At 42.8% G+C, this 25,256-nt stretch overlaps 1 protein-coding gene across 2 annotated transcripts in view; it reads right to left on the bottom strand.

Annotated features, from left to right (window-relative positions):
* LOC126457643 (uncharacterized) overlaps window positions 1-25,256 on the bottom strand; it is a 323,891-nt gene that overhangs the window by 154,840 nt on the left and 143,795 nt on the right. For both annotated transcript variants that reach the window (XM_050094116.1, XM_050094117.1), the window contains exons 5-6: window positions 13,088-13,208; window positions 7,627-7,880 (exon numbers count right to left, since the gene is read on the bottom strand). In XM_050094116.1, the coding sequence (XP_049950073.1) occupies window positions 7,627-7,880; window positions 13,088-13,208 (375 nt within the window). The remainder of the gene's footprint in view (window positions 1-7,626; window positions 7,881-13,087; window positions 13,209-25,256) is intronic.

The following is a 25,256-nucleotide window of genomic DNA, read 5'->3' as shown; positions in this document are numbered from 1 at the left end:
GGTAAACGACAGTATCATCTGTAAACTATCTAAGATGGCTACTGTGATTGTCTCCTATGTCGTTAATATAGATCAGGAACAAAAGAGGGCCTATAACACTTTCTTTGGGAACACCGGATATTATTTGTTCTACTCAATGACTTTCTGTCGTATTACTATAAACAATGACCTTCCTGACAGGAAATCATGAATCTAGTCGCACAACTGAGGCAATATTCCATAGGTACACAGTTTGGTTAGAAGTCGCATGTAAGGAATGATGTCTAAAGCCTTCTGGAAATGTAAAAATATGGAATCAATTTGGCATCCCTTGTCGATAGCACTCATTACTTCATGAGTATAAAGAGCTAGTTGTGTTTCACAAGAATGATATTTTCTGAATCTGTGCTGACTATGTGTCCATAAATCATTTTACTTGAGGTAATTCATAATGTTCGAAAACAGTATATATTCCAAAACCCTACTGGAAATCGACGTTAGTAATATGGGCCTGTAATTTAGCGGATTACTCCTACTTCCCTTTTTGGGTATTGGTGTGACTTGAGGAATTTTCCGTCTTTAGGTACATTTATTTCTGTGATTGAGCAGCTGTATATAATTGCTAAATATGGAGCTATTGTATCAGCATACTCTAAAAGGAACCTGACTGGTATGCAATCTGGACCAGAAGCCTTGCTTTTATTAAGTGATTTAAGCTGCTTTGCTACACCGAGGATATCTACTTCTATGTTTCTCACCTTGGCAGTTGTTCCTGACGGGAATTCAGGAATATTTACTCCATCTTCTTTGGTGAAGGAGTTTCAGAAACTCTGCTTTAGTGGCACCGTCATCAGTGACTTGCATCGTTGTTATCGCACAGTGAAGGTATTGATTGCATCTTGCCACTGGTGTGCTTTATTTATGACCAAAATCTCTTTAGGTTTTCTGCTAGATTCCGAGACAGAGTTTCATTGTGGAAATTATTAAAAGCATTTCACATTGAAGTATGTGCTATATTTCGAACTTCTGCAAACCTTTGCCAATCGTGGCGATTTTGCGTTCTTTTCAATTTGGTGTGCTTTTTTCGATGCTTCTGCAACAGCGATCTGATCTGCTTTGTGTACCATGGGGGATCAGTACCACCACTTATTAATTTATATGGTATATATCTCTCAATTACTGTCAATACTATATCTTTGAAATCATTCCACATCTTTTCTATGCTTACACCGATAAGATCGGAGGGAGTGAAGACTGTCTTTTAAAAAGGCGTTAAGAGTATTTTTATCAGCTTTTTTAAATAGATATACTTTGCATTTCTTTTTGATAGTTGTAGGTGTTATGGTATTCAGCCTAGCAGCAACTGCCTTGTGGTTGCTATTCCCTGTATTCGTCACGATACCTACTATTTATTCAGGATTATTTGTTGCTAAAACGTCAAGTATGCTTTCACAACCATTTATGTTTTGAGTGGGCTCGTGAACTAACTGTTCAAAATAATGTCGTGAGAAAACACTCACAAGGAAACCTCCCCATCGCACCCCCCTCAGATTTAGTTATAAGTTGGCACAGTGGATAGGCCTTGAAAAACTGAACACAGATCAATCGAGAAAACAGGAAGTAGTTGTGTGGAACTATGAAAAAAATAAGTAAAATATACAAACTGAGTAGTCCATGTGAACATAGAAAACATCAAGGACAGTGGGAGTTAAGGAGCGCCGTGGTCCTGTGGTTAGCGAGAGCAGCTATGGAATGAGAGGTCCTAGGTTCAAGTCTTCCTTCGAATGAAAAGTTTAATTTTTTATTTTCAGTTTATGTGACAAACTCTTATGTTTTCATCACTTTTTTGGGAGTGATTATCACATCCACAAGGAAACCTAAATTGGGCAAGGTAGAAGAATCTTTTTACCCATTCGCTAAGTGTACAAGTTAGGTGGGTCGACAACATATTCCTGTCATGTGACGCACATGCCGTCACCAGTGTCGTATAGAATATATCAGACGTGTTATCCTGTGGAGGAATCGGTTGACCTATGACCTTGCGATCAAATGTTTTCGGTTCCGATTGGAGAGGTACATCCTTTTGTCTACTAAACGCACGGTTCTGCGGTGTGGTCGCAAAACACGTCAATGAATGAACGGACAGATCATAACTTTGCGAAAATAAAGAAAGTAAAATTTTCTGTCGAGGGAAGACTTGAACCAAGGACCTCTCGCTCTGCAGCTACTCACGCTAACCACGGGACCACGGCGCTCCTGAGCTCACATTTTCCTTGATATTGCCTGTCTTGCGCATGGACTACTCAGTTTGTATATTTTGCTTATTTTTTTTCATAGTTCCACACAACATCTTCCTGTTTTCTCGATTGATCTGTGTTCAGTTTTTCAAGGCCTATCCACTGTGCCAACTTATAACTAAATCTGAGGGGGGTGCGATGGGGAGGTTCCCTTGTCAGTACAATTTCAGATGATGTTTTATGCCTGCCGCCAGCTTTAATGTGTAATTTTTACAGCATATTGAGAGTAGACTATAACTATACAAGTGCGGTACCAATTTGAAATGAGACTCAAGTTTTCTTTGAACTGTTCAGCAACTATATCTCCAACTCGAGGGGTCGGTAAAACGATCCAATTAATAGCTTAGTCCGACTGTCAAGAATAAACACTACCCATAATGTTTTGTATGAACTGTCTATTTCAATTACACTACAAGGTAAACTACTTCTGACAGCAATAAATACTCAATCATCAACTGTATTTAATCTATCCTTTCTGAGCACTCTTAGATCATTTAAAAAAATGTTGGCTGAACTTATTTCTGGCTTTAGCCAGCTTTCTGTACCTATAACTACTTGAGCTTCAGTGCTTTCTATTAGGGCTTGGAGCTCTGGTTCTTTCCCAATGCAGCTACAACAATTTATAACTACAATACTGATCGTTTCTACAACTACCTTACTGTGCTTTTCTTGCCCCTTTTTAGACGAACACCCTTTCTGTGGTTTCCTGAGCTCTTCTAAACTAAAAACTTGCCCAGTCCACACCACACAGCCCCTGCTACCCATGTAGCCGCTTCCTGTGTGTAGTGGACTCCTGACCTATTAAGCGGAACCCGGGTACCTACTGATCGATGGCGCAAGTCAAGGAATCTGCAGCCTACACTATCACAGAACCACCTGAGCCTCTGATTCAGACCCTGCACTCGGCTCTGCACCGAAAGGGCCACAGTTGGTTCTATCGATGATGCTGCAGATGGTGAGCTCCATCATATTCTCACAAGCACGACTGGCAGTCTTTACAATTTCTGCTAGCCGCCCAAAACCATATAGAATCTCCTCCGATCCAAAGTGACACACATCATTGGTACCGACATGAGCCACTACCTGCAGTTGGCTGCACCCTGTACTCTTCATGGGATCTGGAAGCACTCTTTCCACATCCGGAATTACTCATCCCCCACTCCCGGTATGCACACGGAGTGCACACTGGCTTCCTTCTTCCTTCTCTCCTTGGCAGCCACGTTCCTATGGGGCCCCATTACGCGCCTAACATTGGAGCTCCCAACTACCATCAAACCCATCCTCTGTGAATGCCCAGACCATGCAGCCCAAGAAGCTTTCTCGGAACGGGGTGGACGATGGCATTTGGTTTAGAGACTTTGTCAGCCACAGATAACACCCAAAACCTGTTTGTCAAAGGAACCAGGGGGAGGCCCCACAATCGCCCCTCAGAAAGTCTTTTGCCGCCTGCCAAACTTTGGAATGATCTCCCACTCAACCACCGGTGAGGGGTCAACCTCAGTGCAGGCGGTACCCAAGGCGGCCACGGCAGTGGACCGACTGGGGGACACATGGGATGTGCTCAACGTCCCTCACATCCCCACATCCGACCCCCCACAGTGATGCCCCTTGGCAGCAGCCTCAAGCTGTGTGACGTAAGCCAACACAGCCTGGAGCTATGAGTGAAGGGTCACCAACTTAGCTCGCATCTGTACACAGCAATCACAGTTCCTGGATATGTCGTATCGAGACAAATGGTGTACAAAAGGCTTTGAAAAGTCACCTTTATTGTTGGAGACCTGCTGTACATGCTCCTCTGATGCGTCTTCACAGAAGGGAACGTCTAGAGTGGAGTCATCAACATGCCAGATGGGCAGTCTAACAGTGGGTCAATCTTTTTCTCAGAGATGAGTCCCAATTTGGTCTGGAGAGTGATTCTTGATGCATTTGCATCTGGAGGAAATGTGGAACATGATTTTGGGACCCAAACATTATGGTAAGAGGCCACTATCGAGGAGGATCCCTAATGTTGTGGGCAAGGATTATGTTGACAACATTAACACCTCCTCAAGAAATTGTACGGGTGAACTGGCAAGGTGTAACTGCTATCAGGTGTCATGACAAAGTCTTGGGACCTCGTGTGGTGGTTGTGAGGTGGTGCGTGCCCAGGCTTCGTATTGCTGGATGATAATGATCGATCTCATGGAGCAAGAGCAGCTGATGTTTTCTTGAAAACTGAAGATATTGCATTCACGGCATGGACTGCTTGCTTTCCCCGATTTGAATCCCATAGAGCATGTCTCGAGTGCACTAGGGAGACAGGATCATGTCAGCAACCACTCTCCAAGGATTACGAGCAGCTGTCCAGGAAGAATGGGAGTTACAGCCTCAACGTGAGATTTACGATATCATTCACAGCATGCCCCATCGTTTTCAGGACTGTATTGCTACCAGAGATGGTCACACCCATACTGAGCACATGACCAGCTGTAGGAATGTGTGTGCAAATCTATTAAGTTGGAAAAAACAAAGAACATTTTTGTCTACCATTATGCATACTGCAGTTTTTTACGTTCTGTATTCTTTACATTGTTAATACTTTACTATCGCCCGTTTGTACTGTTTGTGGTAAAATAAACACAATATTGCAAATTTTCCATTTGTTACTTTAATTTCGGACACCAGTTTAGTTCAGTACTATGGACATCACTTTCTGAAACATTTTAATTGTGAGATTTGGGCTCAGATAGATGGCCATGAGCTTTCCCTTAAGTGGTTTCTGCTAAAAAGAAAAAAAGAAAAAGAAATACATGTGATCCTACTGAAGTTTCAGTTAATGGGGCTTCGTGCCTCACCAGTACTGCAGATGATTGCCTTACAGCAAAATACAGATTTTTCATACAATCTACTTCGACAACTTCTTTTATGTTTTCATCAGATGAACAACAGGAACCTATCATATAAACAGAATGAATAATTACCCCACTGAAAGTGAGAGTAACGTGAAGAATAAAGAAAGAGGAACCCATGATTACAGATTCAACACTAAAACAGAAATATTGGCAGTAAGGTGTAAACATAGTGTTTAATCATGAGACACTGCAACCAACAACCCTCGGCAAGTGATAGATCAAGTCTGGAAAAAAGTATATTCAAATTCTGCAGTCTATATTGACTGCAAAATACAAGTCCACTGGAGGTACTGACAGGCTTGACTGGAATATGTAGAAGTACTGGATCGGAATTTGGATAAATAAATGGTACTTTCAACTGATAACCAGTGCAATAGATGCATTGACTTGGAAATGAAAATACTTCTATGCTTCAATTCTTAAAATTTGTTGCAAGGGTATATCTTGCTCAGTCACCATCTCTGTCCAACCTTAAGTGAGGTGCATATCTTTCACACATAAAACCATTAACATGACATGTTCAGGCAGCAATGAGAATTTTCAGAACCACACATATGATTGAATGTACAGCAATGGGAAAGAAAAGAAAATGTGAAGTTTACAAGAAAAATGCAAGGAAGCAGTACTGTATACATAATATATGGTTATATATTGACAGTTTTGCTGCTTACCCGCCAGGCTAGCCGAGCTATAATGCGCTGCTTCCTTGACTCGGGTAGGCGTGCCGGCTCCAGATCGAATCTGCCTGGTGGATTAACGACAAGGGCCGGTATGCCAGCCAGCCTGGATGTGGTTTTTGGGCAGTTTTCCACATCCCACTAGGTAAATACCGAGCTGGTCCCCACGTTCCGCCTCAGTTACATCCAGGCTGGCCGGCATATCAGCCCTTGTTGTTAATCCATTGGGCGGATTCGATTCGGGACCAGCATGCCTACCCGAGTCAAGGAAGCAGTGCATTAGCGCTCTCAGCTACCCTCGCAGACATTTGAAACATGTTCACATTATCCCATATCTTACACTAGACGCAGACAGCTGGGGTACACTAATTCTATCCCAGGGGGTTCGGGGTGGTGGCAGGAAGGGTATCCGGCCACCCTCTGCCACTAACACTGCCAAATCAATAGTGACAAGGCCGACCCCGCACTGCCGTGGGAATAAGGCCTCACAAGAATGACGACGATTGACAGTTTTGCTGCTTGGCATTCAAAGTAAAAAGTTATTGTAATGTTAATTGGTATTCCTGTGATCCCCATTTGGAGGTGGATTGCAATACACAGTAAAATTTTTTCTAACATTATTTCTTTGCTAGTAAATTACGAGAGACTTCCTAGCTTCCAGAAATATTAGTTCTTTCCTCTGAGAGGAGAGCAGGATACTTTGGAAAATGTTTAAAAGGAAGAGCAGATCACCCAGACACTAGGATAAGAGGATCCCACCTGTAGTGAGGACAGGCATAGGCAAAGAGGAAGGAGGAAGCACCACTACACTTTACACCTGCTGAAAATAAGTATTGGCAGCAATTCCATCTCATAATTTATTAGTTTTCTCAACAAAATTTTTCTTTGTTCTATACTTTTCTTCTTATTTTTATTTCGTTATACTTGGCACCACCTGGCAAATAATTTATGTCACAGGAAATAGTGTGTTTCATGACTCGCTCTGGACTTTTTGACCTTTATGGGTAAAGATATCTGTGATGAGCAATGTCTTTGGTGTAAAGTATCCCACAAAGTTTGTTGAGCATTTATGTAACACTCTCATGCTCAATAAATAAACTAGTCATGAATTGTGTAGATATTCTGTGAATCTTTGTTCTCTCATCCATTAATCTACATTGAGAAGAGTCCAGTCTGATGAATGATGCTCAAGATCTGGGCAAACAAGCGTTTTGTAAACAACATGTTTCATATATGAATTACAATTTGTTAGGATTATTTCAAAAATCTTAAAATGGGGTCTGCATTCCCATGGTAGAATTTAACAATTGTTCAATATTAAACTGTTCTGGAGAGGAGCTCATTGAGATCTGAAGGTTTTGAACGATTCCAGTGACTGACTGCCAATTTTCTGATAAATACTATCAACTTTGCATTCTCTGAAAATGTCCAAATTATGATACGATTAACTGTAGCAGCAAAGTGTTCCTGGTTTCTACCTTTCAAAGCAGTTAATGTCAGGAGATTTACCTAATTGTCTTTGTGTGTGTGTGTGTGTGTGTGTGTGTGTGTGTGTGTGTGAGAGAGAGAGAGAGAGAGAGAGAGAGAGAGAGAGAGAAAGTGTGTATGTTTGTATGGTGGAGATATAAATGGACTGGGACTTCAAACATTCATACACAAACGATCAAAAATGTTATACCGATGTTGTATAAGCTTCTTAAAACACAAGTCATATTTCACATATTACAAAAGTTAGAAAGGCAGCTTTAATTACTATGATAGAAGGTGCTTCACTACAAATACCTGTAAGAATAGGGATGAGTGCTTGTGGTGTTCCATCTCCAACAATATTATATCCATGTAGTTCAATTGCATTCAGGTTTTCAGTAAGAAACTTATAAGACTGTGGCATTTTTCTGATGAACATATTGTGAGACAATGAGTCAAATCCAAACATCAGAACATTCAGTCTGAGAGCATCATGTGGTAGTTTATCCCAACCAGTGCGATCCAAAACATCTTGATCATGGCGTATTCCTGCCAAAACACTGTGCCATCTACAACAAATTAAGAATCACTGCAAAAAAATGTTCAACTTTGAAAAATTTGATACAAGTATATTTTCTTCTTAAATAAAACTTATCTCTTAAGGGTACACAATACTGACACTGTAGCTATAAGATAATGCAACCAGTCATTTCACATTATTTTCACTCAACCTCACATTGCTCAAAATGCATACTGTAACGGAACATATTTTTGGACTACCTCCTAATTTCACCAGCACTTCATCTCGAGTAACTTCAGCATAACAAAACAGAACTCATGTTAATGTTCACCCATCATCGCCCAATGATAAGCCTCCTTGATCTAAACAGCCAGTTAATAGAGTAATACATCAATTCACGTCCCATGAGCTACAGCACTTGCCTAGGTAAGTTGGCTTGAGTGCTCCAACAACACAGATTGCAGTATCACAGGTGCTACAACATTTGAGGGCTATCTGTAGAAAGGCCAGACTAACCCATGGCCAGAAGAGTGGCAGCAGCCTTTTCGGTAGTTGCAGGAGCAACAGTCAGGATGATTGACTGATGTGGCCTTGTAACATTAGCCAACATGGCCTTGCTGTGCTGATTCTGCGAACAGTGAAACCAATTCGAAAATATAGCAGTAATTTTTTTTCCCCAAGGGCATGCAGACTTACTGTATGGATTTATGATTATGGCGTCCTTTTCAGTAAAATACTACAGACATAAAATAGCCCCCATTCAGGTATCCAGTTAGAGGCTACTCAGGAAGAGTCATCATTGGGGTCTGGCATTCTACAGATTGGAGTCTGGAATGCTAGATCCCTTAATTAGATGGGTACATTAGAGAACTGAAAAAGCGAAATGGGATATGGTGAAGTTAGTTGTAGTCGGAATTACTGAAGTGTGGGGCAGGAATAGGCCAAATAGTGAATAAGAAAACAGGAATACACATAAGCTACTATGAACAACATTGTGAACACATAATAGTATCCAAAACAGACACAAAGCCAAAACCCATCACTGTAGTAGAAGTTTATATGTGAACTATCCACTCATATGAAGAGATTGAAAGAAACATAATGAGGTAAAGGAAATTATCAAGGCAGTTAATGGAGACAGAAATTTAATTGTGTTGGGGACTAGAATTCGACAATGACCATCCAGCGAATGTTTGTGTGTACGGGTCTCCACAGCAGACAGCTGGTTCATGCGCACATGCTGACTGCTGATAACATCTTTTATGTTCCCTCAGAGAGACAGTCATTGGAGTGTGCAGTGTGAAATGTCTGAAAGCAAATACTCTGGAACAATTGTGGGAAGGGTCCAGGTTGGAGGGCATTTCCTGGGTTATCTCATCATTCTGGAAGGCACAATGGATCAACACAAGTATCAATCTATCCTTGGGGATCATGCTCACTACTACATGCAGTTTGTTTTTTCTTGGCATAATTGTGGGTTGAACAAGAATTGAGGTACGAGCGGGAGCATTATTGTGATGCAATTTCCAAGACTGGTTTTGCCACAGCTCCGGTTGTTTTCTCCAAATTGCTTCAGGCAAACTGCACTCCCAGGTAATATTCCTTACTGACCATACAACCTTAAGGTAGAAACTAATGACACACTATCCCACTGTAATCGAAGAAAACAGCGTGAAGAACCTTCACATGTGATCAAACTTCTTGCATTGTTTTGGTATTGACTCTTCAGGCAGTTTCCATTGGGACAGTTGGGTCTTGGTTTCGACATCATGCCCATATATGTTCTGTCAGTTGTTATAACTTTCATTAGAAGTTCTGGATCATTGTCAACTTCATTCTGCAATTCCTGAGCTATGTCTACACAATGTCATTTTTGATCAAAATTCAACAATTCCGAACACACTTTGCTGCTACGCGTTTCACGCCCGAAACATTTTTTAAAAAATTAAAATAGTAAAAAAATCGTTTGGCACAAGCCAAGGTAGATGCCAACATCATTAGCAACCTAGCTGATGGTGATTTTCCAGAATCAAATTTTTTTTTTTTTACTTTTTCCACATTGTCATCAATAACTGATGTGCTAGGGCAACCAGACAGTCATCATCTTCAACATCTTCCTGACTCTTTTTGAAATGTCTATACCACTTGAAAACTCTAGTCGTTGTCATAACAGATTTGCCAAAAGCCACAGTCAACATTTCAAATGCAGTGCTGCATTTTATTCCTTTTTCAACCAAAATTTAATGCAAATTCTTTGACCCCTCTTTCTCATAAGTAAAAATACGCCATGCACTCGAAAACAGGTGAAACCTTTTCAACTGTCAAAAAACAAGTTAAAAAAGCTTTGAAAATCAGATACATAAAGCTTATGAAATTAAAAATATTCCTGTTATTTTTATCACACCTCGTACTTGCCATAGATCCTCAACCAAGAAACCTAGCACAGCTGGCCACAGCACTGGCTCCACAGCCCTGTCTGTGTCTTCTAGAACCTCACTGATGACCTTCCTGCACATCTCACAGTGCTCCACACTACAAAAGGTGATCATCTGAGCACGTGATAACATTAATGTGATTACACACAATATAATGGTAAAACAGAGATTCAGAAACCAGATTTTAAGCTACAAGACATCTCCAGTGGCTGATGTGGATTGACCGTAATTTATTTGTTACAAACTGCAGATTAATACCAATGGAAACTCCAAATGTTAGGAAACTGAGCAGACAGAACCTGCATAAATTGAAATGACCAGAGGTTACTGAGATTTCAGGAGCAGTATTAGGCAACACTTAACTGAAACAGGGGAAAGGAATGCAATAGAAGGGAAATGGTTAGCTTTAAGAGATGAAATAATGAGGGCAGCAGAGGATTACACACATAAAAAGACAAGGACTAGAATAAATCCCTTGATAATAAAAAGATATAGAATTTAACTGCTGAAAGTAGAAAATATAAAAATTCAGCAAACGAAGGAGGCGAAAAAGAATATAAGGTCATAACAAAATGACTTTTTTCATTAAAAAATGAGATATGGCAAAGTAGGAATGGCTGGCAGACAAATGCAAGGTTGTAGAAGCGTGCATAACTAGGGGAAAGGCAGATGCTGTCCATAGAAAAATTGGAGTCCAGCCTAGGATGCTCAAGGTGACGGTTATGTGTGCATGAGGTGTGCTTGCTTGCGTGAACAGTGTACATTTCTCTTTTGCTGATGAAAGCTGTGGCCAAGAGCTCTGTGTGAGTGTCTTAATTGTGCCTGTCTGCAGCTTAATGTGTCTTCTTTATGGTAAATAGCAACCTAGCTTTTCCTACATTGTTGAAAAATGAAAGAGCTCTTTCAAGAAAAGAGAAGCAACTGTATGAATTTTAAGAGCTCAGATGGCAAATCAGTATTAAGCACCTGACAAGTGAAATCTGGGAGGAATATATACAGCACCTATATGGGGGAAACAGACTTGAGGACAATATTATAGAAAGAGAAGAGGAAGTGGGCAAAGATGAGATGGAAGATATACCGCTGTCAGAAAAATTTGACAGAGTACTGAAAGAACTAAATAGAAACAAGACCCTTGGAGTACATGACTTTCTTTCAGAATTATTGAGATCTTTGCAAGAGCTAGCCATCAGACACAGCTGCACTAGTGCCACTGCATGTGGACGATTTTTGTGTGTGTGTGTGTGTGTGTGTGTGTGTGTGTGTGTGTGTGTGTGCGTGTGTGTGTGCGTGTGTTTCTAGCATTCTTATTTTGCCTCAGCAACTCAACACCGCCTCTATGTGGTGAGTAGAATTCCATCCTTTTAATAAATTTTTATTACATGTTTCATGTTTTATCATCCATATTAATTGTTTTAGAGATCATACCCTATGATCACATACATCACAAAGCATGCAAGCCATCTACCTTTTACAGCAAGGAATATTCTGTAGTGGGAAGTTAACTTCCTGCTACCTTGGATGTTGGGCACCAAATTTGCTTCAATAAATACAACAAAAAAGAATGAGTTGATGGAATGGAAAGGAAAGGAAATACATCTAAGAGCACCTAGAATTTGTTTGGTAAGCCAAATAGGGTCTTCCAGTATGTCAAAAACGGGAACAGTCAGTTTGCATCACTAGTTTCACGTTATGGCATTGAGATCTGAATTAAGATTAAAGGCTGTTCAGTGAGCAATGGTGATATGCATGCTCAGGAATACTAGTCAACACAGCAGAACAACAAATAAATCAGGGAAGAGCCTGGAGTGAATGCTAGTGTTGACCAGCAAAAGGGAAGGAGGAAAGGAAGGAAGGAAGGAAGGAAGGAAGGAAGATTAGTTTTCAATACCCATTGACATTGAGATCATTAGAGATGGAGCGCAAGCTTGGAATGTATCAAGGACGGGGAAGGAAGTCAGCTGCGCCCTTGCAAAGGAATCACCCTGACATTTCCTGAAGGAATTTAGCGCTGAGCTTTATCTAGAGCATGATTTAAGGGACTTGAGTGCTTGCTGCACCCAACCAACATTAGTTTTCCTGAACTCTAGAGAAATGAACTTTCTTTCTAACATATTTTCACATCCTGTCACCTTCCAGGAAATACACTCCATTAATTATATCCTCTTTTCCACCTTTATCACTTTTTTAGTCCTTCTCTTTCTTATTTTGTGCCTATTTCTTCCTTCATCTATTTTGTTTTGTTTTATATTTGCATCTTGTGGTTTACTTAGTTTTTAGCTATAATCTCTATCTTACAATACATTTTCACATTTGAATTTTGTCTATTATAATCCACTGTTAGGGAAACCTCATTATCTGCAGCATTTGCCTACTCCACCACAATTTTTGAAAGAAATTTCTTCCCATGTTTTTGATGTTTTTCTGATTTTTTCTTTCCTTTCAACAACTGAATTATTTCTAATGTTTCAAAAGCTAGACAGTTTAAGGCTGTATTTTACTGTTGTCAATAATCCCTTCTCTGGTTGGTTATCTTTTATATTTTGGTAAATTGGTAATATATCTCATCTGTCTTATATGCAGAGTTTCAATTTTTTTCTTGCATTATTTTACGGCAAATGTCCATGAGGCTGCTGGAAAAGCCCTCTACAAGATTTATTCATCTATATTGCTCAAATGTAAAGCTTATGTTTACTGATAATTTGTGCTATAAGTAATTAGGTAAAGCATGTTTTCAACAAATTATTCATAAAATATATAGTCCAGTAAAACTATTTTGAATGAAATTATTTAAATAATAGTTGTGGAATATGGAACTTACGTGTAACCTTTACTTGATATGCAGTTGACTTTCACAAAATCAGACTCCTCCAAGTGGTACTCTGTATGTGTTTGAGTTGTTACACCATCATGTGTGGCATGATCACTATCACGAAATATATCTGTCAGATGAAATCACGGAGGGAAAACTTAATTATCATTAAAATATTGTATACAATCTTTTCCCCAAAACTTAAGGGGACTACAGTTACAATACAAGTAAATTTCTCTCTCTCTCTCTCTCTCTCTCTCTCTATCTCTCTCTCTCTCTCTCACACACACACACACACACACACACACATATGTGTGGTGATTTTTTTATGTATACAGAAGCATCACTTACAGGAAGTACAGATAATTTGCATATAAAAATTCCTCTTCAATTTCTTTGTTTGGTCAATGGTTTAGTCAATAATTAATACCAAAGTGTTTTGTTTACAGAAATAGGCAGCCACACTGGAAGAAATTCATAGTTCAAGTTGACAATACAGGGAGGATAGGTACAAGGAAACATACACCACATTTGCTCGACAATATTTGCCAAATAAAACACTGCCAGATAAGCTCTGAAGGTGTAAAGTGTTTCCACAGTTATGACTCTTCTGCTTGGTTCACTACTGAAACTTTCTGTGAATTTTACAACCAACATAATTCCTTCTGACAAAGCAGTTTCATGAAATCTTTATAGTGTGATAATTTTATGTATGACTTAATTAGTTTTATGTTCTTCTGACTTGTCATTTATGAGCTATAAAAATGTAAAAATAGCTTAATAAATATTTGTTTTCATGAAAAACGGTTCATAACGCTTCAGTTCCTTTCAGCTCAATCTGTCATTTGATTTTCCATACACATTAAAAGTCGTGATATAATTTGCAAGAGAACAAAAAACAAGTTGACATTCATAATTAGTAAAACATGATTTTATTAATACAGTATGATGCATTTCAAGTTGTTAACTTCAATTCATTTACACATTGTTTTCTGTAGCTTCCATCATGAAGAAGAGCCTTAAGGAAAGTGGATCAAGTTACACATTAACCTCAGAATTACAAAGTGTGTGCAAGTGAAAAATGTTCACTGAGAGCATGTTGGATAATGATAATTAGAAATTTAAAAAAATAAGTGGCACCTCATTTAACCACACAACTTCAAAGATGATTTTGATAAACCCCTTTTGTGGAGACAAGGGCACATAGTTAACTGCAAAGCTTAGGGAGAATCACACACTAAAATAGAGAATACCTCAACACAGGAACACGTTCATGCAGAGGTGCTTCCATTATTTTCAAAATTTTTGACAGTATACCAAAAGCAAAATAAGATAACTGTTTTTTTGAAGTATTAAAGTAGAAGCTTTGAACATATAATGTGATTGTATATATCAAAAGTCTACCCACCCAGAAACAGCAGGAGAAAAAACATATAAAGGTACTGAAATTTGCAAGCTTTCAGAGCCAGAGGCTCTTTCTTCTCATAGAAGCATTGAAAGGGAAAGAACAGTGATGAAGGAAAAGAACTGGTGAGATCTAGGAAATGGGGAGAGTTCAGCAAAGTCATCCAGAACCCTGGGTCAGGAGAGAATTACCAGACAGGATGAGAAGGAAAGACCGATTATTGGGGACTGCACAAGACAATATTTGGAAACTTGAGAGCTTAAAAATGGAAGACAGGATAATATGCATGACAGATATTAATGACAAAACATCACGCACAAGTTAATAAGAGGGAAAAGCTAAGTACATTGTATGTAGTAGAGGTGGGAGCAGGTAGACAGGTAGGAAAATACGAGGGCTATTCAGAAAGTAGGGAACGTTTCCACCGGACGCTGCTAGGCACACACCGATCGCATATATTTTGGTGCGTGTGTACTTGGCAGCTTAGTCGGCATCCATGTGTGACAGCAGAAATGTCTCCGTGCATCTGGTTATTTTGATATTTGAATTTGAAATGTGCGCTGCAACTGAAAATTCTGCCAGTTGTGAGGTGTGGTCTGTGATATGGCTTTTGTTGGCAAAAAACCTAAAACCAATAGAAGTTTATCGTGAACTGTGTGAAGTGTACAGAAACAACATAATGAGTGAATGTTCCGTCCGAAAATGGTGCATTCAGTTTAAAAATGGCCGAACCTGCATTCTTGATGAAGAGAAGAATGGACACCCAAGCATTGTGACTGGCGATCTAGTCGCTAAAGTTGATGAAACTATTCGTGAAAACCATCGCTTCACAATAACAGAGCTTTCACTTTCTTTCCCACAAGTTTCACGGATTTTGTTGTTTGACATTGTCACTCAAAAGCCTGGCTACCACAAATTTTGTGCACAATGGGTGCCCAAAATGCTTGCAGAGCACCATAAAGAACAGCGAATGGGGGCAAGGTTGACATTTCTGGAGGCCTACCATTAATATGGTGATTCATTACTGGATCAAATCTTAACCAGTGACAAGACATGGGTGAAACATGTCAATTGTGAGACAAAATTACAGTCCATGGAATGAGGGCACACAACGTCCCCCCAAAAACCAAGAAAATGTTTGCAAACCTTGTCAGCAAGGTAATTGGGGCGACAATGTTTTGGGATAGGCAAGGTGTGCTTCTTATTGATTTTATCGAACACGGAGCAACCATAAATTCTGCCCGGTACTGTCAAACTCTGCACAGCCTTAGAAGAGCAGTTCATAAACGTCAAGGAAAGCTGACATCCAAACTTTCGTTTTTGCATGACAAAGCCCAACCTCACATGGCAAACGGGTACAGAAGCAACCTAGGGTCTGACAAGGATATTATGAGGATTGAGAGAGGGACGGAAAGCTATTCTATGTGTGGTGGGCAAAACCTCATGCAGAATGGACTTCATTCCAGGGCACAATTTTGGGAAGCTGTAGCCTATTTAAAGTAATACATTCAAGGCCGGGAGAATTCTGGGTGATAAGAGGTATAATCCTACGCTGTTTTTTGGAGGCATCAGCAATAGCAGGATTGGGTGTGTTGGCCCAGGGAATCTGCTTTTGAATTAAGCTGGTGGGATAATTACTTCCAGTGAGGGCTGAGGTGAGAATTGTGGTGTATGGCCATAGAGTCAGCATCTGAACAAGTACATAGGCCTTGAATGCCAAGGCTGTATGGGAGGGAAGTTTGAAGTGGAAAGGATGGCAACTGTCAAACTGTAAGTACTGTTGTTTGTTAGTAGATGCAATGTGAATAAAAAAGTGCAGCTGACCCTCAGTGGGATGAAGTCAACATCAAGGAAAGTGGCATGGGATTCGGAACAGGACCATGTGAAATTTAATTGGGAGAATGTATTTAGAGATTCCACAAATTTTAACAGGCCAGCTTCACCAAGAGTCAACACGGCAAAGATGTCAACAATGTTAGTAAACTAGGGCTGAAGGCTTATGTATCCCAGGAAAGCCCCCTCCAATAGGACGCTTAAAAGGATAGTTGGCCAGGCTCTGGATAGATATGTACCTGGTAGAACATTTCATAATGGGAGCAACCCTCCATGACATACAGTAGAGTAAAGAAATTTCTAAATCTGGTACCAAGCACTGCGGGTTTCGAATCCATGCCAGACAGCATGGGCCTCGATTACCACTAGAGGTCTCTGCAGCTGTCGCAGCGCAAGGCATGACTGCACACGTTCCTGGCCCGCATATAAGGTGAGGGCGCCATGGTGGAGCACGTGGTCCCAGCAGCCAATACAGACATACCCTATCCTGTATTTAAGCGCTTGCCTCTCGCTCAGCTAGGTAGTCCGATATTCGCATGTGTATATCAACATCTCACCTACAGATAGCGTGTTTACGTTACTTTGTTTCCGTGTACAAGTGGACGTTGTGGATTCATTAGTTTGTCACTTGTGAGCCCGTTGCTTCTTGTGTGGTGTTGTTTGTAAGATCTTGCTTGGTCGTCTGCCGTTGCTCATGACCATCCTTTCCCATTCATTTGTTTGCTCATGGGCCACCCCTGTTTGGTCCCACCGCACTTCATTCTCAACAACCCCGCGACTGTTCCGGTGGCGGTTACAACATTTTTGGCGACTAGGTAAACGGTGATAGTTGTTGGCATGGAGGCAAAGTTGGTCTGTCTTCTGGGGAAACAGAAGCAGCTCATGAAACAGCAGCAGCTCCAGTTAGACATTTTACAGCAGTCGCTGTGGTTGCTAATGGACAAAGTTGATGCAAGGGATGCACTGCCACAACAGCTTTCGAGTCATCAGGTGTCCGACGCTTTCCCACGTCCGATATCGTTCCCCCCATTTAATGACGCTAAAGAAGACTAGGAAACATACTTACATTGGCTGAAACAACATTTCACAGCTCTTCAAGTCATGGATGACTCCTTGCAGCAGTCACTGTTTTTGTCTTGGGCTTCCCGAGGCATGTTCTTTCTTCTCCGCAAGTTGGCACCATTGTCCGATCCTGTGGCTCTCTCTTTCCAGGAGATATGCCTTTTGCTGACAAACTATTATTCCCAACACTAGCACATGATCACCTCTCGACAGAGTTCCGCCAGTATCATAAACAGCCTTGTCAGTCGTATTATTCCTGGGTCCCGGACTTTCAGGGTCTCAGCTGTCAATGGGATTTTACGTGCACCAATCAGCAGTGGGCTTCGTATGCAGACTCCCTGATCCGGGATGTGGTGATTCAGCTGGCTCCCGATCCTGAGGCCTGCACTGTGGCATTGAAACTCGATAACTCCTCCTTGGAAGAGATTCTCCGCATTGCCCACTCCTTTGAAATTGCTCAAGTGGCTAACGAGCGTCTCATGGTGCGGCCGCAACTGGCGGCGATCGAGGCATCTCGGTGGGTTCCATCCTCACGACGTTGCGTGGCCCAGCCGACAGAGGCCAGCGCCGTTGGGACTCCTCTTTGTCAGATGTCTCTATGGCATCGGCGCCTCCAGTTGCCCCTCGTCGCCAGTCGTGAGGCCCACTTCCATATTGCCCACAGTGCTTTACCACACATTCTCGAGCTGATTGTCCCCACCGCTGGAAAACATGCACGCTGTGTAACAAGGAGAGTCACATCCGATCGGTTTGTCGTAGTCGCTTGACTCGCTCCAGTCCTGCCCCTCCTGGGCCTCAAGATATCGTCCATGCTCTGCAATCGGTCATCCCACAGGATGACCCTTCAGTGCAGAAGCTTTTTCTCACGCTCCGCCTTTTCACTGAGGAGGCCAGTTTTCAGGTCAACACTGGGCTCCCTGATTAATATGGCGACATATACCCGACTGGGCTCTCCTGAGTTGTCTCCCCCCTCTCGGCGTTTGGTCGCTTATTGAGATGGTTCCATTCCCCTTCGTGGGCACTCCGTCGTTCAGGCGACATACAAATGTGTTCCCCAGCTCCTTACTCTCTTTGTTGTTGACCATCTGTTGGCTTCAAATATTTTTGGCCTGGATGTGTTTCAAATATTTGGCTTTTCAATTTCCAATGAAGTTGAGGTCATTTCCACGGCTGTTCCTTTTCAGGACTTGGAGACGATATGTGCTCCACTTTTGCGTCGTTGTTTGCAACGGACGTCGGATGTGCTTCCGATTTTCAGGTGCACATCATACTTCAGCCAGATGTGCAGCCTCGCTTTTTCTAGGCCCAACCCCTTCCGGTGATCTTACGACCGGCAGTCAACCAGGAACTTGATCGGCTCCAGGCCGCTGGCATTCTAGGGTCTGTGACATACAGTGCCTGGGCGACACCATTGGTGGTCATACGGAAACCCAATGGGTCCCTTCGGATGTGTGAGGACTTCGGCACTACTGTCAATGCTCAGTCCCTTGTAGACATTTACCCCATTCCCCGACAGAAAGACCTTCTGCCCAAGCTTGCCGGGGGAGAGTACTTTTCAAAGATCGACATGGCTGAGGCATGCCACCAGTTACCCTTTGATGCCGATTCCCAGAACATCTTGGTTATCAATATGCCGTTCGCATTTTACAAGTACAAGCACCTTCCATTTGATATCTCTTCAGTGCCAGCCATTTTCCAGTGGCTTCTGGAGCAGCTTACACAGCCTATCCCTGACTGCGTGAATTACCTGGATGACATCTTGGTCACTGGGCGTTCCCGCCAGGAACATTTGCAAAACCTCAGTGCCTTATTTCAATCTCTGCAATCTGCAGGTTTACACTGTCGGCTGGACAAGTGTTGTTTTTTTCAACCGGAATTGGAATACTTAGGCCACTGGCGTAGCAAAGATGGCATTCGCCCTTCGGATCGTAATGTCGTGGCCACTGAGGCGCTTCCTCGTCCCAAGAACTTCCAGGTGTTTTTGGGCAAGGTTACTTATTACTTAAAGTTCTTGCCCCGGGGTGCCTCCATTGCTCAAACCCTCAATCACTTGAGTCACAAACAGGTGCCTTTTGATTGAACTCCTGCCTGTGACCATGCTTTTCTCCGTTTAAAGGTGATGCTGAAGACTGCCCCTTGCCTTACTCCCTTCTCTCTGGATCGCCCCTTGATTGTGGCAGATGATGTGTCGGCATATGGCATTGGGGCCATCCTCGCGCATCAGAATGCCAACGGCTCAGAACAGCCCATCACTTACGCATCTAAGACGTTGACCCCCACACAATGGAACTACTCCCAGCTTGAAAAGGAGGCCCTGGTGATCATGTTCGCCATCCAAAAATTTCACACCTATCTCTTTGGGGCAAAGGTCACCCTCCAGACAGACCATAAACCTTTAATTACCCTTTTCGGACCCCACTCTCACCTAGAGGACGGCTCAACGTCTTCCGCCCTGGGTGTTATTTTTACTAAATTATGCTTACACCATCCATCCCAGTGCCCGCCATGCTTTGTCACGTCTCCCAGCAGGACCCGATCCTGCGTTTGACCAACAGGAGGTCCTCTGCTTTCACATTGATTCCGCCCACCGGGATGCACTGGACGATCTGCCTTTTATGGCTGCTCACACTGCCATGGCTACACGCCGAGACCCTATCCTGCGGACGGTTCTCTGCTACATGGTCCACAGGTGGCCCTCCTATATTACTCGTCGGATGCAGACCAATTTCATCCCCTGGTGCCACCTGTCCCACAGGCTCTCCATGGTCAATGATGTCCTTCTGTTGGCCATGGAGTCGGATGCCCATCCCTCTGGATTTACGGCATCAAGTGCTCGCTCAGATTGTTACACCGTGGGTACTGGCGTTTGTTCTGCATGAAAGTTTTGGCCTGCCAGCACGTGTATTGGCCTGGCATCGATGGTGATATTGACCGCCTGGTCCGTCAGTGCGTTGTGTGTGAGTGTCATCAGGTAAGCCCCCCCTCAGTCATTTACACCCTGGCCTGAGCCTCGCCAGCCCTGGGATCGCATCCATCTCGATTTTGCGGGCCTATTTTTGGGATCCATGTGGTTACTTATCATTGATGCCTACTCCAAATACTCGTATGTCATCCGCATGGCGTCCACCACCATGGAGGCCACATTCACGACCCTGGCCCAAGTTCTCACCATAGAGGGGCTGCCTCACACATTAGTCTCTGATAATGGCCCCCAATTCACGGCATCCTCTTTCCACAACTTCTTTCTGGCCAACGCTATCAAACATATCAATAGCCCACCTTTTCACCCTTCCTCCAATGGCGTGACAGAGAAGCTTGTCTGCACATTTAAACAACAGTTGATGAAGGCAGTCAAAACATCTCCAACCATGTCGGCCCTCATCCTGTTTTTGAGCACCTATCGCATGATGCCAATTGATGGATGTAGTCCAGCGGTGCTCCTCCATGGGCGACAGCTGCGGACCCTGCTCCATTTGCTGATGCCGTCCTCCTCCCGCCCCCATTCCCGGTCCTCTCAGTATTACGTCCCCGGCACAGCCGTGCGGGCCCGGGTGTACGGGCACAAGGCGGGTTGGATGCCCGCCATGGTCATCGCGGCCCATGGGTGGTATGTGACTTCTGTGCAGATATCGAAAGGGTTGGAGTGCCACCATCATAACCAGCTCCGCCCTCGTGACCCCATGGGTCTTCCGCTGCCACCTCCTCCTCTGCTACCTCCTTCAGTTCAGACGTGGACATCGAATTGCCGCCGCCGCCACTGCCCCCCCCCCCCCTCCCCTGCGCTGCCTCCATGCCTCCAGGTGGATCGGTGGCTCCCTCCGCTGCGCTGGCCTCTTGACCTCCGGGTCAGCTGTCATGGACACGATGGACGTGGAATAATTATGGGCAAATTTTAAACATATTGCAAATCACGCATTGGACAAGAATATGCCAAAAAAGTGGGTTACAGATGGAAAAGACCCACCGTGGTTTAACAGCGCAATTCGGAGAACGCTCAGGAAGCAAAGGCAGTTGTACTCACGGTACAAGAAAGATCGGGAGAATGAGGACAGGCAAAAGTTAGTAGAGATTCGTGCTGCTGTAAAAAGAGCAACGCGTGAAGCATTCAACCACTACCACCATCATACCTTAGCAAAAGACCTTGCTGAAAACCCAAGGAAATTCTGGTCTTACGTAAAATCTGTAAGCGGGTCGAAGGCTTCCATCCAGTCACTCACTGATCAGTCTGGCCTGGCAATGGAGGACAGCAAAACGAAAGCTGAAATTTTAAATTTAGCATTTGAGAAATCTTTCATGCAGGAGGATCGTACGAACATACTGCCGTTTGAGTTTCGTATAGATTCCCGTATAGAGGATATAGTGATAGGCATCCCTGGGGTTGTGAAGCAGCTGAATGGGTTGAAAATAAATAAATCGCCAGGTCCTGATGGGATTCCAATTCGGTTTTACAGAGAGTACTCTAAAACATTGGCTCCTTACTTAGCTTGCATTTATCGCGAATCTCTTGCCCAACATAAAGTCCCGAGCGACAGAAAAAAGCGCAGGTGACGCCTGTATATAAGAAGGGTAGAAGGACAGATCCTCAAAATTACAGACCAATATCCTTAACATCGGTTTGTTGCAGGATCCTCGAACATATTCTCAGTTCAAATATAATGAATTTCCTTGAGACAGAGAAGTTGCTGTCCATGCATCAGCATGGCTTTAGAAAGCATCTCTCCTATGAAACGCAACTCGCCCTTTTTTCACATTATATCTTGCGAACCATGGATGAAGGGTATCAGACGGATGCCATATTCCTTGACTTCCGGAAAGCGTTTGACTCGGTGCCCCACTGCAGACTCCTAACTAAGGTACAAGCATATGGGATTGGTTCCCAAATATGTGAGTGGCTCGAAGATTTCTTAAGTAATAGAACCCAGTACGTTGACCTCGATGGTGAGTGTTCATAGGAGGTGAAGGTATCATCTGGAGTGCCCCAGGGAAGTGTGGTAGGTCCGATGTTGTTTTCTATCTACATAAATGATCTTTTGGATAGTGTGGATAGCAATGTGTGGCTGTTTGCTGATGATGCTGTGATGTACGGGAAGGTGTCGTCGTTGAGTGACTGTAGGAGGATTCAAGATGACTTGGACAGGATTTGTGATTGGTGTAAAGAATGGCAGCTAACTCTAAATATAAATAAATGTAAATTAATGCAGATCAATAGGAAAAAGAATCCTGTAATGTTTGAATACTCCATTAGTAGTGTAGCGCTTGACACAGTCACGTCGATTAAATATTTGGGCATAACACTGCAGAGCGATATGAAGTGGGACAAGCATGTAATGGCAGTTGTGGAGAAGGGAGATAGTCGTCTTCGGTTCATTGGTAGAATTTTGGGAAGGTGTGGTTCATCTGTAAAGGAGACCGCTTATAAAACACTAATACGACCTATTCTTGAGTACTGCTCGAGCCTTTGGGGATCCCTATTAGGTCAGATTGAGGGAGGACATAGAATCAATTCAGAAGCGGGTTGCTAGATTTGTTACTGGTAGGTTTGATCATCATGCAAGTGTTACGGAAATGATTCAGGAACTCGGGTGGGAGTCTCTAGAGAAAAGGAGACATTCTTTTCGTGAATTGCTACTGAGGAAATTTAGAGAACCAGCATTTGAGACTGACTGCAGTACAATTTTACTGCCGCCAACTTACATTTCGTGGAAAGACCACCAAGATAAGATAAGAGAGACTAGGGCTCGTACAGAGGCATATAAGCGGTCATTTTTCCCTCATTCTGTTTGGGAGTGGAACAGGGAGAGAAGATGCTAGTTGTGGTACGAGGTACCCTCCGCCATGCACCGTATGGTGGATTGCGGAATATGTATGTAGATGTAGACCTCAATTAGCACTAGAGGTCTCTGCAGCCGTCGCACCGTAAGCCGTGGCTGCGCACATTCCTGGCCCATGTATAACGTGTCCCCAGCAGCCAATACAAACGTACCCTATCCTGTATTTAAGCGCCTGCCTTTTGCTCAGCTACGCAGTCTGATATTTGCATGTGTCTATCAACATCTCGCCTACAGACAACGTGTTTACATTACTTTGTTTCTGTGTATGAGTGAACATTGTGGATTTGTTAGATTGTCGCTTGTGATCCCGTTGCTTCTTGCATGTTGTTGTTTGTAAGGTCTTGCTCGATCACCTGTGTCCGTCCTTTCCCATTCGTTTGTTTGCTCGCAGGCCTCCCCCGTTTAGTCCCGCCATGCTGCGTTCTCGGCAACCCCACAACCATTCTGGTCGCGGTTACAACATTAAACATATGGACATTACTACATGACAGGTGTAAAACAAAGCATAGGAATATGGATAGAGAGAAGCTGATTAAATGTGTTTGGTTGTCAAGAGAGCAATGTGTGAATCCTTCAATGACTACCCTAGCAGAATACTGTCGAATGATCTTTCACAAAACCCAAATAAATTCTGATCATCTATAAAGGCTGTTAATAGCACCAAAGTTAGTATCCAGTCCCTAGCAAATAAGACAGGAACTGAAATTAAGTGCACCAAAGCAAAAGCTAAAACAGGAAACCAATGCTGAAATTCTTATCTCAGTTTTCAAATATTTCTTTACAAAGGAAAAACCCAGGAGAGCTGCTCCAACTTACTCCTCGTGCCACTGAAGCACTTAGTGAAATAAGTGTTAGTGGTGTTGAGAAACAGCTGAAACTGTTAAAATTGAACAAAGCTCCAGGGCCCAATGGACTGCCTCTTTTCTAACTATACTCTAGCATAGATACCGTGAACAAAAAAGTGTGCCCAGATACCTTGAACAAAAAACTGTGCCCAGTAGTTGGAAGCAAGCACAAGCCATTCCCAGCTACAAGAAGGGTAGCAGAAGTGATCCACAAAACTACGATCCAATATCCTTGATACTGATTTGAAGGAATATTATGAAACGCGTAGTTGCTACTCGCTACATGGCGGAGATGTTCAGTCGCACATTGGCACAACAAAAAGAATGGCAGAAAGTGAGCTTTTGGACGAAAAGGCCTTCGTCAGAGATAGACAATATACACACAGACACACACACAAATGCAACTCACACACCAGTCTCTCTGGCTGCTCAGGCCACACTGCGAGCAGAAGTGCGTGATGGGGGAAGGAGGCTAAGGAGGAGGCTGCGGCAGGGAAGGGGAGGGATGGTGGGGTAGGGGTGGGGACAGTAAAGTGCTGCTTGTGGGAGCATAGATGGACAAGGTGTAAAGAGAGTAGGGAAGTTGGGTGCAACCGAGAGGTTAGATGGAGGGAGATGCACAAGGGTGGGTGGTGGGGGGCGAGAGCGTGATAGCAAAAAAGGAGAGAACTTTGATACTGATTTGTTGTAGAATCTTAGAACTTTTTCTGAACTCAAACAAAGTGAGACTTCTCAAATAGAATGACCTCCTCCACTCCAATCAGCAAGGATTGCACAAACATCAACCATGCAAAACCCAACTCACACTTTTCTCTAATGACATAAGGAAAGATCTGGATCAAGGCAAGTCAGGTAGATGCAGTATTTCTTGATTTCCGAAAAGAATTTGACTCTGTACCATAACTGTGTTTACTGTCAAAAGCATGATCATATTAAGTATCAAGCAAAAATTGTGACTAGATTGGGGATGTATTGGTAGGGAGGATGCGGAAAGTTATCTCAGATGGAGGGTCATCATCATATGCAGAAGTAACTACGGGTGAGGCTCAGGGAAGTGTGTTGGGACCCTTGCTGTTCATGATATTAATGACCATGCGGACAATGTTAATAGTAACCTCAGACTGTTTGCAGGTGATGCAGTTACCTGTAATGAAGTACTGTCTCGAAGAAGCTGCATAAATATTTAGTCTGATCTTTGAAGT

Source organism: Schistocerca serialis, chromosome 2 (genome assembly GCF_023864345.2).
Source record: "Schistocerca serialis cubense isolate TAMUIC-IGC-003099 chromosome 2, iqSchSeri2.2, whole genome shotgun sequence".
NCBI classification, from domain to species: Eukaryota; Metazoa; Arthropoda; class Insecta; order Orthoptera; family Acrididae; genus Schistocerca; species Schistocerca serialis.
Note: the sequence above shows the minus strand (reverse complement) of the source record. Positions and strands in the feature narration are given on the sequence as shown.